At 46.0% G+C, this 14,609-nt stretch overlaps 1 protein-coding gene across 1 annotated transcript; it reads left to right on the top strand.

Moving 5' to 3' along the window:
- Positions 1 to 11,923: 11,923 nt before the first annotated feature.
- Positions 11,924 to 14,160, top strand: LOC109773110 (protein FAR1-RELATED SEQUENCE 5-like). The gene is made up of 5 exons (XM_040388243.1): positions 11,924 to 12,281; positions 13,000 to 13,476; positions 13,594 to 13,645; positions 13,729 to 14,054; positions 14,129 to 14,160. Exons 1-5 carry the CDS (start codon positions 11,924 to 11,926, stop codon positions 14,158 to 14,160), a joined length of 1,245 nt encoding a protein of 414 aa, XP_040244177.1.
- Positions 14,161 to 14,609: the final 449 nt, after the last annotated feature.

The raw sequence follows: 14,609 nt of genomic DNA, 5'->3' as shown, positions 1-14,609 counted from the left end.
GCACCAATTTCCACCCACCACCTCGCGGAAGCAGCTCCACACGAATTGCGCAGACGCACAGGAAAAGAAGATGTGGTTCGAGTCTTCGGGGGTGGCGCAAAGCGGGCAAAGGCCAGTGCCCGGTCCATTACGTTTGCGGACCTCCACGCCCGACGGTATCCGACCGCGAATCCACTGCCACATGAAGATCCGGATTTTCAGAGGCAAGCGGATGGACCAAACCGTCGCGAGGGGGGAAGGGGCGGAGGAGGGGGCGATGGCATGGTAGAGAGACTTAGTGGAGAATTGGCCCGAAGGCTCGAGCCGCCATCACACTTGGTCCGGGCCACCGTCCACCACAGGCTCGTGGAGGGCCACGCAATCTAGTAACTCACGCCAGGTGGCGGATTCCGGGGGGCCAAAGGGCCTCCGGAAAGCAAGGCGCCCTAAGTCAATAAGGGCCATCTCAACTGAGATCAAGGGGTCTACAACTGTGGAGAAGAGGTCGGGGAAGCGCGCAGCGAAGGGGGAGTCTCCGGCCCACCGGTCAAACCAGAACAAAGTCTCCGTGCCGGACCCCACGGAGATGGAAGTCCCGATACGAAGGACGGGAAGAAGCTGGACGACCGACTGCCAGAACTGCGAGCCTCCAGTTCTCTGACAAAAGGCAAGGGGCTGTCCACGCAGGTATTTGTTCCGGATGATATCGAGCCAGAGACCACCCTGGCCCTGCGAGATGCGCCAGAGCAGCGGGATAGGAGGGCGATATTCATGCGCTTAGAGCACATGATACCGAGGCCGCCTTGTTCCCTGGGCTTGCAGATGTCAGGCCAGCTGACCATATGATATTTCTGCTTATTATTGTCGCCAGCCCAATAGAAGCGGGACTGGATTTTGGCGATCTCATGGTGCAGAGTCTCGTGCAGGCTGTAGAAGCTCATGAGAAACAAGAGGAGGCTGGAGAGGGATGAGTTTATGAGAATAGTCCGAGCCGCCTTTGACAACCACTGACCCTGCCAAGGCTCGATGCGAGTCTGAAGCTTGGACACGGTCGGGCGTAGGTCCGCGACGGTGAGCCGAGAGTAGGATTTAAGCCACTTAAGGCGTCTAATTAATGGAGCATGTCTCCATTTATTATCCAATTTGTTACTTCCTTTATTTCAAAATAAGTGTCTTAATTTTTATGTATTAGTCAACTTTCATAGCCATTGGAACTCTGTCCAACACGGTTATTTTCCACATATCTTTGAACTGAGGTTCAATACTCAATGCACTCGATCAACCAAATCACGGAGTGTATCACCACCGGCGCAACGGCTCCATGATAGCGGTGAAGCCATGGCGAGCTGCGTCGTCCCTGCCTCCGACGTGGTCATCGCTGAGTACTCGCTGGGACGTCGCGACCTCCCCCGTCTCGTGCTCGGGGCTCTACGCGTTGTGAAGAATCAACCAACGCGCCAGGCAACCGCGGTTTCTGTATAGCTGCTGAAGTTCACATGCTTTACGAAACAGCGCGTCAGCACTGTTCACGCAACACAAAAAACTTCCCCGGAAGCCAAACAACGCCCACACGTTCCCAGGAATAATAATGAAAAACTACACAGCCACTTAGAGCATCTCCAGCCGCGTCCCCAACAGGTCCCCAGGCTCCTTTTTTTACGCCGGCGGCGAAAATTCGGCCCAGCCGCACTCCTAGAAGCCTAATTTTTGCCGGCTTGGGCCAATTTTGATGTCGGCAGACTTAGGCCGAACCCGGGGCGCTGGGGCGCCGGGGGAAACGATTTTGGCGCGAAAAGGAGTGGGTCCGTCGGGTCAGCGACTCGCCGCCTCGTTGTCCTTATCTCCTCGGTTCCCCTGGAATCAATGCCACGCTGGTCAGCCTTTCATTGATGCCTCACGGGCGGCGCAATGAAGGCGCCGCGACGCGCGTCCCGCCCGCTCCTGCCACGCGGCACCCGGCGGGCAGCTTCTCACCGCCCATCTTCGGCTATAAAAGCCGACCTCCCCGCCGGTGAACGCCACAACTCGCCACCTCTCGCCCCTCTCGCCACCGTAGCCCCTCTCTCCCATTCTTCCCTCGCTGACGAGCAATGGCCGAGCGTTATCCAGGCGACGCCGCGGCGGCGAACGGCTTCGGCCGACGCCATCTGCGCGAGGACGAGGCGCGCCTCCTAGGCCGACTACCCAGCGCCCCCGGACATGCGGGTGCCGGGCTCATGGAGGCTGAGCGCCGGCGGCGTCCCGGTGCCCCCGGCGCCCACCTGTGCTGAACGGTGCGCCGAGATAGCGTGCATTCATTCGTCGCTGTCGGAGGCGCAACGCAACGAGCCGAGGTACGCCGCTGACAGCCGTAATCTATGGACGGTGTACTTCAACCGCCGCCACTCCGACTAGGTCGGCTCCGCAAACGGCGTCATCCCCCGCGGCCGCCTCAACTCTGACGGGCGGCGCGAATGGTGGAGCGTGCCCGGCCGCACCCTCGAAGCCGTTCTTAACCACATCGAGGTCGGCAGCACGCCGCGCCTCGAGTACCCGGCGCCCCCGTCCTTCTCTCGCCGCCGCGGTAGTTCCTGGACGCCGCGGCGAATGGAGACGGCGACCTCCTCGTCGTCGGGCTCCGGTTCGCTTTTCTCTGGGTCGCCGGTGCTCCGCCTCATCAAGCCGGAGCCACAGGACACGCCGCTTGGGCACCACACCCGCAGCGGCGCCCTCGTCATCAACGAGGGCGGCCGCCCCTTCCCTCGTTCCCTCCGCCTTGTCCGGCCGAAGACCGAGCCGGGGTTGCTCCCCGTGAAGAAGGAGCACGAGGACATGGCCGCCACCGACGAGACCGCCCTCAAGTGGGCGAAGGCGGACTACGTCCGCGAGCAGGTGGAGCGCTAGCGCCGGGCCTACGAGAAGATCAATGCTCGGCGCCGCGGACGCGACAAGGGCGGCGTCGTCTTCCTCGACAGCGACGACGAGGACGCGCCCGGGCCATCCAACCCCCCGCGCGTCAGCGACCCTGGCCAGGGGTGCAGCAAGGACGTCGACGTCTCCGGTGGGACGCAGGGCGGGGGTGACGATGACGACGACGGCGACTACACCTGGTTCTACAGGCTCCCCGGCATGTAGAAGGTGGGCGGCGGCAGCGGCGTAGTAGGGTTAGGCGTAGTTGTTTTTAAATCATGTTTATATGTTTTTTGTACAAATTTAAATGAAATCGCCGAGTTTGCGCCATGTTTGTGTCGTGTTTATGCCGATTTGGGGACGACCTGGGGCGGCGACTGGGAACACATTCGACCCCACACCGAAATTAACGGTGGTTCAGCCCCAGACGGCCTTTTGTCGACGTCTTGAGGGCCGAACGACGGAGAAAAGAAGATAGCCGACAGGGTGAGTGAGGAGGCTGTCGTCGCCTGTTGATTGTTGTGGCTAGCTCGAATCCATCGTGTCAAGGTTGTGCGTTATCGTAAATAGGGTGGTGAGAGGAACGTGTATAGCCAACAACGGACGAAACCGAGAAAGATAAGTCAAGTTGTTCCAAGTCTGCAAAACGCCAAGCGAGAAATAAACGTCCGCTTATCTTAGGATTAGGAATGGTGATGGATGTAAACAAGCGGAATGACGCAGGATTAATGATTGATGTACATAAAAAGGGTAAGGACGCAAAATACTGGAGTATATAATGGATCTTCGTCGTTGTAAGCTATGGTATTTTTCAGAAAGATGCCCCCGCCCGCTACTGTGCTTCACATTTGGAGACGAACGACGTTTTGGTTCCTGGGAACAAGGGCTCCCGCGTGAATAGTAAACACAAAAAAGATAGTAAATATTTCTAAAAAGTTTTGTTTTTTTTGTAGATGTTCGTGCTAGTATCGTAAGCATCCATGAAAATTTTCATGCGAAACGGACCAGCGGTGTTTCGCCGGTGAAAAGAAGAACAAATTTAGGGTGACATTTTGGAGTAACATTCGGTGTTTTTTTTGCACAGGGCAGAATGTTTAATATTTTTGCCTACAAAATTGTATGTAGCATTTGGATGTGACAAAGAACACATATAATTTTTGTTTTGAACTTTTTGACATTTAAAAAAATATTTTCGCACGTAGGAGCGCTTGCTCCCGGGAGCACCAACTAATTTCACACGAGCAATGCTATTTCTTCATGTGGGTTCTACAGAAAGTTTTACGTACTTAGTTCATTCTGACGAAGGTTAGCTAAGAAAAAAGGAAAGTACTAGTTACTGATCGAAATACACCAGCACGTACAGATTTTGCAGAAACTTTATGTAAGAATAGGATTTTGAAAACCCTTTGGTTTCTTCAAATCAGCCCATCACTCCCGCACCTCATACAAACAAATAAGATGAATAGTTTTTGGGTGAAATCCGACACCTTTATTGTGGTATACTCCCTCCGTTCTAAATGTAAACCCCTTCAGATATTTCAATACGGACTACATACTGATGTATATAGACATATTTTAGAGTGTAGGTTCACTCATTTTGCTCTGTATATGTAGTCCATATTAGAATCTCTAAAAATACTTATATTTAGAAACGGAGGGAGTATATCAATAGTTGATTTTTCCAAGTTTATGAATATGTACTAGGCTATTTTAGACCCGATGCAACGCACAAATACTTTTTTTTGAAGTTCCACAAATACTTTACTGGTCATACAATAATGCCACCATTTGGACCTGTGTAAAAATGAGAAAATGAGATTGACACTCATTTTTCATCCAGGTCATATCTATATATACCTATACATAATACCCATATATAATATTAAAGGGACGATTGTTTCTCCACTTTTTTTTTGTCTAGCCTGGGTTTCGTACGTCGAGTTACAATTTCCGTACCACGTTCCTGACTTTTTCTTTTTAAAACCAGCCAAAAAGTGGGGCGCGAGGAGAGGAAGGATCCAACACAGGACCCTCTGGTTTCGGGCAAACATGGCAGCAATTCAACCAGATGGTGTTTGGTGACTAGATGCTGCCCTGGTTTATAAATATACACTGAACGTGAGGATGGGGCGTCGACCCGTTGGCTGGACAGTTGGGGTTGCTGCCAGCCCACCTGAGTTCGAGTCCCTGCTCGGACGCGTGGTGCTCGTGGAGTTTTTTGTGTAAAAAAAATGCCAATACGGGTTAGCTTTGGGTTGGTCTTATTTATTTAAATATACACTGACGTTACGTTCCTGAGTTTTTTTGTTTTGAAAGAAAAGCCAAAAAGTTGGTGCGCGAGGGAGGATCAAACACGGGACCTCCCGGTTTCAGACGAATCTACTAGCCACTCGACCAGATGGTGTTTGATGACTGAAAGTAGCGCTGACTTCTAAACATCCACTGGGAAAGTAGTATACGGTGAATATTTTTTACAAATGTAATTTTTTAATAGGCAACAAATTTTAGAACATTTTCATAAAAATGTGAAGCAGTTTTGAAATAACTGAATTTAAAAATACACACCGATTTTTTAGTATACGGTGAACATTTTTCAAATACACACTGAACATTTTTAATATACGGTGATTTTTTAAATGCACACCAAGACAAATTTCCTATGCACGATTTCTATATACAGTGAAGAGTTTTGAAATGTACGGTTAATTTTTTATATTCTATACAGCGAACTTTTTTGATTATGTGAACAATTTTTTAAAACAAGAATAAATCTTGGAAGTTTGATCTTTTTCTGAAAAGAAGCGAACATTTTGTATTTTTTTTGAAATTCTGAACATGTTTGAAGAATTCAAATTTATGAAAAAACAGAAAGGAAAAACTAATAATAAAAAAATAAAAAGGAAACGAAACGGAAGGTCAGCAAAGCCGGCCATCTAAATGCTACCTCCAGCGAAACGACGACGTTTTGACGGTCACAATGTCAAATAGGATCGAATGCGTTTCGTACGTCGAGTCACAATTTCTGAACGTCGTTCCTACTGCGAATAGGCCTTGGCGAACGCGCCTCTCTCATGGGCCTGGGCCTAATTGAGTTTCTTTTTTTTTTTGGAAAATCAGCAAACAATACGTGCTTTATTGGTCAAACTTACGACGTGAGGTGCAAATCCCACCACATTAACTAACTACGCTAGTCGACTTTCATGGTATAAAATGAGACATCGCGAAAGTGTCCTTCTGCTCCCAAGCTCAAATGAGCTCGGTGAACAGTAAAATTGAAAAAAAGATAAAAAACAATTCAAAAACTCTGATTTTTTGTCACAAACATTAACAAAAGTTTCAAGTGCTTGCAAAAAATTGTCATGGAATCACATTCCTGTAAGGCCTGGCAAAAAAACAAATTCAGTGCTCCAAAATGCTTTTGAAAGTAATATTTTCAGAGTAACGATTTTGTTTTTGTTTTTCACGCCTTCTAGGAATGTGATTTCATGAAGATTTTCTGCAAGCACATGAAACTTTTTTCAATGTTTGTCACAAAAAAAAACAGATTTTTGATTTTTTTTTTATATTTTACCGTTCACCTGTGCTCATTTGAGCTCGGGCTCACAAACTTTGCGTCCGCTACATCGTATTTATACACTATAACATATGACATTCTTTTCATCCCGGTCCCAATCGTTGGCACGCTACACACTGCATTTGTTTTTAGTATACGGTGAACATTTTTCAACTACACACCGAACATTTATAAATATACGGTGATTTTTTTAATGCACACTAAACAAATTTCCTATACACAATGACCATTTTTTACATATAGTGAAGAATTTTGGAATGTACGATGAATGTTTTTCTCTATACGGTGAACTTTTTTTGATTACGTGAACAATTTTTGAAAACATGAATAAATTTTGGAATTTCATTATTTTTCTGCAAAGAAGCAAACTTTTCTAAAAAATGATAAATTTTGAAATTCTGAACATTTTTGAAGAATTGAAATTTATGAAAAGCAGAAAGAAAAAAAAGGAAAGGTAAAAGAAGCATAAAAATGAAAAGTAAAACGAAACGAAAGGTCAGAAAAAGCCGGCCGTCTAAACTCTGCCTTCTGCGAAGCAACGACGTTTTGACGGTCTCAAACGTCAAATAGGATAGGAGGCGTTTCGTACGTCGACTCACAGTTGTTGTATGTCATACTTAATAGGCCAGATGGATGTGATATTATTATTTTTCTTCCGTCGCAACGCACTGGCATTTGTGCTAGTTATTTTATAAATATTTACATAATGATGAGAATGTTTTGACTCAAGATGTATGTGCGTGAATTTTTCAAAAATTAAGAATCAAAAATTATAAATACATTTTGCTGCCAAGTTTTAGGAAATGGGTTCCGGCGTGACGGCGTACCTATAGGTTCCAACAGTCCTCTCCCAGAACCAAAAGACCCATCACTCGGAATATGAACTGCTTCCAGGCACCACGAGATCATTTCGGGGAGCAAAAGCTAGTTAAGTGCGATTTAAAGCGGCGTACGTAAAGGTCCGAATCGTACGGGTGCATGCATGTAAATCCCCACATGCATTAGAAAACAGCGCGCTGGTTCCTTGCGGCGGTCGGAAACAGCTAGCAGCGCCATGCATATGCATGGCCACTGCTGAACTATGCCGATACAGCGGCACTTTGGAAACCGCAAAGCAGCGTGCCCGCGACCGCACATGCTCAGACAATTGTTTTCTCGTGATCCAACGAATATTTGGTCACGGTTTAACAACCAAAAGGCCGCTGGAATGGAACACTCCCAGCTAAACAATCACCGCCGCCATCACTCCACTTGCAGTCTTGCATTGCAGCAGGGAGGTAGTATAAATAGGCCACCGGTTGGCGTCACTGCCGGGCACATCTCAGAGCTACAAGCTCACCAGAGAGCAAAGGGACCAGCAAAGCACATCGAAATACTCTCCGTCCGGCGGAAGAAGATGGCCAACCGCGGCGGCGCGTTCGCTGCTCCGTGTGGAAATGGCGAAGGATCGGGACGACTCCGGCGACGAAGCCTGCCGAGGCGGGGGCAGATCAAGGCGAGGATAGCGTCCTCCGCCGTGCACTCCGTCGCCTCGGTGCTCCTGAGAGCTGTAGGAAGACGCCATCACAAGCTAGCATCTTCCGCCGGCATCGTCTGGTTCTGAGGCGTGAGCTTGGCTCGACCAGTAGTCCTGTTAGGTGAATGCATACCCTCTGTTTCTTTTCTTCTTCTTTTTTCACGGGGAAGTACTGCTCTTTCTTCTTTGTAAGACAATGGCGAAGTAATTGCCAAGGTACAGTACTCTTATTGCAAAAGAAAAATTTGTATGGAGTCAGCCAGTTTGCTGCAGATTTCGTGGGACTTTGACTACAGAGAGTGAGGGAGAGAGTGGACCGAATTCCATGTTAATTGGATAAGCAAGTGGGCTGAATTGCTGCACGCTCTGCAATGCAATGCAAAGTTTTTTTTTATGAGAAACGCCTATGACTTTATTCATCCTCGCAACCATTACAAGTACACTGTTTTTGATCTACGATCCAAGAAAGCATCTAGTGGGCGGCCGGCTGCCCACTAGTGTGATCGAGCGGCCGGCCTGAATAGGTAAGCCCCTGTCCCCCCGCGGTACAGAAAAGGAAGGACATGCGGCCACCAAACCGAACCGATCGAGTGGCCAATCCCGAACAGAAAAGCCCACTCCCACGTGGCCAGTTGTACGTACCCAGCGTCCCAGCCCCTCCCACGCCCGCTCGCTCCCACGGTGCCTTCTTCTTCTCCACGAAAGAAGGGGATCCAAGTCCCTTCTTCCTCCTCCTGTACAGCCGCCATGGCAGCCCCAAAGTAGAAGAAACTGCTTCAAAAAAGAGATCTAAGGGCAGGGTGATCAGAGCCATACCAGGCAGCAACATCAGGCAAGTAATTCCCCTCTGCCCCTCTTCAGTCCCCCCTAGTAGAAAAAGGACCTAATGTGAGACACATTAGTCCCGGTTTGATTTTGGCCCGGTACTAATGGTACCATTAGTGCCGGTTCGAACGGCTATGCATTAATGCCGGTTCGTGTTGAACCTTTAGTACCGGTTCGTGCCACGAACCGGTACTAAAGGGGTGGTGGCAGGCTGGCATCAGGCCGGGGCCCCACGATCACCTTTAGTACCGGTTCGTGGCACAAACCGGTACTAAAGGGCTAACCTTTAGTACCGGTTCGTGGCATGAACCGGGACTAAAGGGGTCTGACCTATAGTCCCGGTTGGAGACACAAACCGGGACTATAGGGCAATTTTCAAACTCTACCCCCCCTTATCGCCATTTCAGTTTTGAAAAATCAAAAGAAAATGATAAAAACTTCAAAAAATAAAATCCTCCGAGAGGTAGTTATATTACTACATCTACTAGTTAGGAAAATTTGAAAACTTCAATTTGGACATGTTTTGCAAAAAGTGTAGGGAAAATGTAAAACGGCTATAACTTTTGCATACGATGTCAGAAAAAAAACGTATAATATATCAAAAAATTCAGCACGAAAATCCGCATACGACTTTGACTGCCTATGGCTGGTTTGCAATTTTTTAGAATCCTCAAATTCCAAAAGGAAAAAAAGATATGCTCAAATTTCAGTTTTTTTGGTTAAATCTGGTCAAACTATGGTCAAACTACTTATTCAAGAAGTATTAATGTTACTACATAATTATTCAAGAATATTAGTGTTACTAAATAATTATTTCAATTTTTTGAATTTTGGTCAAATCTGGTCAAACTATGGTCAAACTTATTCAAAAAATATTAGTGTTACTAAATAATTACTGTTTTTAGAATAATAGTTTCAAACTCAAACGGTGAAACGTGTGACCTAATGCTCAAGCTAAACTGCTGAGGGTTAATATGATTGTCAGCTTACATTTGTCAGGAAAACAACAAGTGCAGACTTGGAAAGTAGAGGGAATAGAACTCCGAAGTTAAGCGTGCTCACGCTGGGGGAGTGAGAGGATGGGTGACCGGCCGGGAAGTTAGACGATTTGGAATGAGTGATCCACACTTGAGTAGTTAAGAGGGGTGATTAGAGACTAAATCATCAAATAATTCAAAAAATTGAAAATCGAAAAAAAATTCACCCTTCTTGTACTGCATCTGTAAACCCCCTTCTTCATGGATCTAGCACATCTCCATGGAGAAGCTGCTTCAAGAAAGGAGTGGATCTGGCACATCACTCCATTGTCAACATCACCCCCCCCCCCCCCATGAGTGTCATGTCTGCAAAATGAAAACCAACCATGGACACAAGCCTACTATTGTCTGGTTCGTGCAACTAAACACAAGTCGTTAGGTTTAGTTGCACAAGCACTACATCCTGGTTTAATGTGCCTAAACACAAGTCACTAGGTTTAGTTGCACAACTTTCTAGTTGCACATTAAGCATGGTTTGAGATCAACTTTAACAAAACTGAACATGTTTTCTAACATGCATGCCAGCCAAGTCCCCCCCCGGATGTGTTCAGCAAGCCGACTAAGACATATTTTCTAGCCAACTAAAACATGATTCTAGCCAACTCAACATGCATTGTAGCCAAAACTAAACATGCATTCTGCCAAGTTGTAGTTATTGTTTGCAAATGAACACATTGACTGTCCAAAGAATATGTGCAACTAAAAATGCATATATGTGTAACTGAACACACATCCCAGCCAATTGAACCTCTATTCTGGCAACTCAACATGCATGATAGGCAAACTAAAACATGCATTGTACCCCACATGAACTAGATGTTTTGTGAGCGAACACTTTAGAAAATCTGAAGTATATGTGCAATAAAAAAAGAATAACAATGACTATTTGGTTGGGATATCAAGCATAGGGGATGAGTTGCACATATCAAGAATCATAGCCAGACTGAAACTTGTATATTAGCCAAACTCAACATGCATTGTGGCCAAAACTAAACATGCATTCTACCGACTTGAACTTGTTGTTTGCAAATGAACACATTAAAAACTGTAGAATCTGTGCAACCAAAAATCCATAAATGTGCAACTGAAAAACATGCATCATATCCAGCTGAAACATGTATCCTAGCCAAAACTGAACATGCATGCTGGCCAGCTGAAAAACATGTATCCTGGCGAACTGAAATATGCATCCTTGCCAACTGAACATGCATCCTGGCCAACTGAAACATGCATCCTGGCCAAAACAAAAAATCTGTAGTACAACAACAAAAACACAAAGAACTTTTGTGAAAACCACACAATGATGCATACCAACTTCTCCATCAATTTGTGCAACAGAAAAATAAAGCAGGCTAATGAAAACACAAACCATAGTAAAAATAGTCACACATATATTCTTGTCCCACGCATATTGCAAAGCTATAGTATAAAAATATGTTCAATATACTAGAATTAAAAACAGAAATGACGATGAAACATATATCTATAATCTGTCATCCAAATCTTCTTTCTTCTTTCACCTGGATTTTTCGTCTCAATTGTAGCATCAAATTATGTGCAGAAAAATCTAAATCAGCTCCTTGCCAACAGAAAACCTGCAGATCATTGTAGCAAACAGTGGAAAAAGTCAGAAAACACTGAAGTAAAAAAAGTCATGTTCTTTATATATGTCACCTATTTACTGTAAACTGTGCAACTAACATAACCATTCTGTGCAATCAAAAAATGCATACCTGTTATAAAAAAAGATTCTGCTATAGACATGTAGCTTTTGCAAATAAGATTGTCATAATGGTGTGCAAGTGCTTATGATTGTTGTTGTAGCATACAGGAACAGAAAAGTTTTTAGGTTGTTTGAAACACTCTTACATGATTAAACTGATGACATCACTTCCATCTATTTTATGTGCAGGGGGTGTGCGGCAGCTGCAAAAAAAAGAAAGGAAAATGATTGATCTCAATGAGTTGCCTCCTGATCTCAATGAGATTCCTCATGATATGGATCACCAGCAACCCAGCGTACCACCAGGAGCTAATGTTGATTATGGGACAGAAAATGGGCGCTCTGTTTACTACACGCAGACAAGTCGTGGGCCTAACCCTATGGGCCATGACAATGTGGTAGGGCAGTCATCATCCCGTGGTGCCCCTGTAGTGGTGTCTTTGCAGTCAGAGAGCCATACTCTTGATGACACGGGCACCACGGCAAATGTCCTTGGTCCAACCAGGACTGAGCTCGGAGCTGGTGCTGTTGACGGTGTTGTGCAAGGAGAAGAAGGAGAGGATGAGGCTGGTTCTCAGCCCATGGAACCCTATGTTGTCATGAGGTTTGACAGCCTTCAAATTGCTAAAGATCACTACAATAGCTACGCCCTACGGATGGATTTCTCTGTCAAGATGAACACCTCTAGGCGGACAGCTCGCACCAATGTATTGGTAAATAGAAGTTCTGTTGCAACAAGTACAAGAACCCGAAAGCTGATGATGGAGGAGTTGAGGCTCCTCCTGTCCTGGACCCTATACCAGATCCAAAACCTGTTGACAGTGATGAGGAAATGGAAGATGAACCTCCAATATTTGCTGAAGAGGAGGCTGGTCCTAGTAAGAAAAAGAAGAAACAGAAACGCGAGACAATAAAGCAGACTCAATGCAAGGCAAAAATGTTTGTGAAGCTGCTAGATGGGTGATGGGAGGTGACACACTTTGTTCGTGACCACAATCATCCGTTGGTGAACAAACCTTTGTTCTCCAAATACTTGAGATCCCACCAAGGCATCCCTCCTGATGAAAAGGAGTTCCTACCCATCTTGTATAACTGCAACTTGACTACAGGTGTGTTCCTATATCCCTTGCAGAATTAAGTTTCCCTCTAGGCAGTCCAGTGTGCAACTGTTATGGTACTGGTGTGCAACTAAAATGTCTTAAGTGTGCAACTAGTGTCCAACTTCCCATGCTGTTTCTATATCACTTTGGTGCTTGTTGTGCAACTAGATTACCTTCACTGTGCAACTACACAATGTCCTGTGTGCAAAGTGCAAGTGTTTTTCAAAGTGCGGCTACTTGTCCATTTCCTGCAACTATCCTCTGTGCCAACACATGTCATATTACTGTGCAGCTGGATGTGTGCATTCGTGTGACTAAAACAAGATATATTGTTTCCTTCTTTTTGTATTATGCAGGACGTATGATGCATATATTGGCAGAGTTCTATGGATCTGAGATGATGGTGCCGTTTGGACCAAAGTCAATAACAAATCTGTGTACAAGTTTCCGCAGAGATGACACAAAGGAGGGTGACATAATTGAGACAATTGCGCACTTCAAGGATATACAGAAAACTGATCCATACTTCTTCTATAAGGTAAAATATGATGAAGAGGACAGAGTTGTCAACATATTTTGGATGGATGGCTTAGCTCGAAAAGCTTATGTGGGGGCGTACCACGATTCCATATCGTTTGACACCACCTACATGACCAACATGTACAATATGCCGTTCACGCCCTTCACCGGAATAAACCGACATGGCCAATCTTTCATGCTGGGTTGCACGTTTGTGAGGCAGGAGTTGGCATCGAGCTTTGATTGGGTCTTCCGAGCATTCCTAGAGGCTATGGATGGCAAACCTCCTGACAACTTCATAATCGATCAGGATGGTGCGATGAAGCAGTCAATAGAGAGCATCTTTCCAACCACCGTGCATCGCTGTTGTCGATGGCACATCATGAAAACGGCTCAGGAAAAAGTTGTTTGGCTATTGTGCCGGAATTCAGGGCTCTCTGATGATTTCAACTACTGTGTTGACTTCAGCTTCACTCCAGACAAGTTTGAGCAGAATTGGGCTGGGTTAATGATGAACTACGAGGCTATGACATACACACACACTTTGAGAAGTTGTACGAATACAGGTCAACTTGGGTGCCGCGCAACTTCAAACACAGGTTCTTCCCCTTCCTGCAGTCTACACATCGTAGTGAGGGGTTCAACGCCGTCCTAAAAAGATATGTGAACCCACACAACTCAATGCTGAACTTCGTGAAGCAATATGAAAAAATTCAAAACCACATCCTTGCCAAGGAAGGCTGCAATGATTACAGGACAGAACACCTTGAGATTGAGCTATGGTCCAACTTCCCAATAGAGAGGCAAGCTTACGAAACCTACACTAGGGACCTTTGCCGCAAGTTCCGAGAAGAGTTTGAGCTGATTGGACATTATAATGCGTTCCAAGTTGGTGCTAATATTTTTGAGCTCAGACCGAACCAGGAATTTACTGCCAAATATGGTTCTCGAAACAACTTGGTGCAGGCAAGGGTGGGGGAGGGTTCCTATTTGTGTGAGTGCTACAAAATGAACAAGGATGGCATGCTCTGTTGCCACATCCTCAAGGTGTTCACCCATCTTGGAGTTGATGTCATACCGGAAAGGTTCATGCTAAGACGGTGGACACCTACTGCTGTCCCTAGTGCGCCAGGGACTGGGTATGAGCAACCGGATGAAATGCCTCCTCAATCAATGAAGCATATAAGGGAGAGAAACATGATATATGTTTTTCGGAAACTAGCCAAGTTTGTGAGTGGCTCTGATGCATCACAGGCCAATGTATACAAGCATATGCGCGGGACACGTACCGAGATCGGCCACCTGAACAAGTCCAAGAAAAAGAAAAAACCAGCTGGTAAAACTTATGACATGCTGGTAAGCAGTATGACTATACAAGTCCAAGCATATGTCGGTCTGAGCCACTTCATCCAACAATACCGCCGAATCAAAGTATGACATGCTGGTA

Source organism: Aegilops tauschii, chromosome 4 (genome assembly GCF_002575655.3).
Source record: "Aegilops tauschii subsp. strangulata cultivar AL8/78 chromosome 4, Aet v6.0, whole genome shotgun sequence".
NCBI lineage: Eukaryota > Viridiplantae > Streptophyta > Magnoliopsida > Poales > Poaceae > Aegilops > Aegilops tauschii.
Note: the sequence above shows the minus strand (reverse complement) of the source record. Positions and strands in the feature narration are given on the sequence as shown.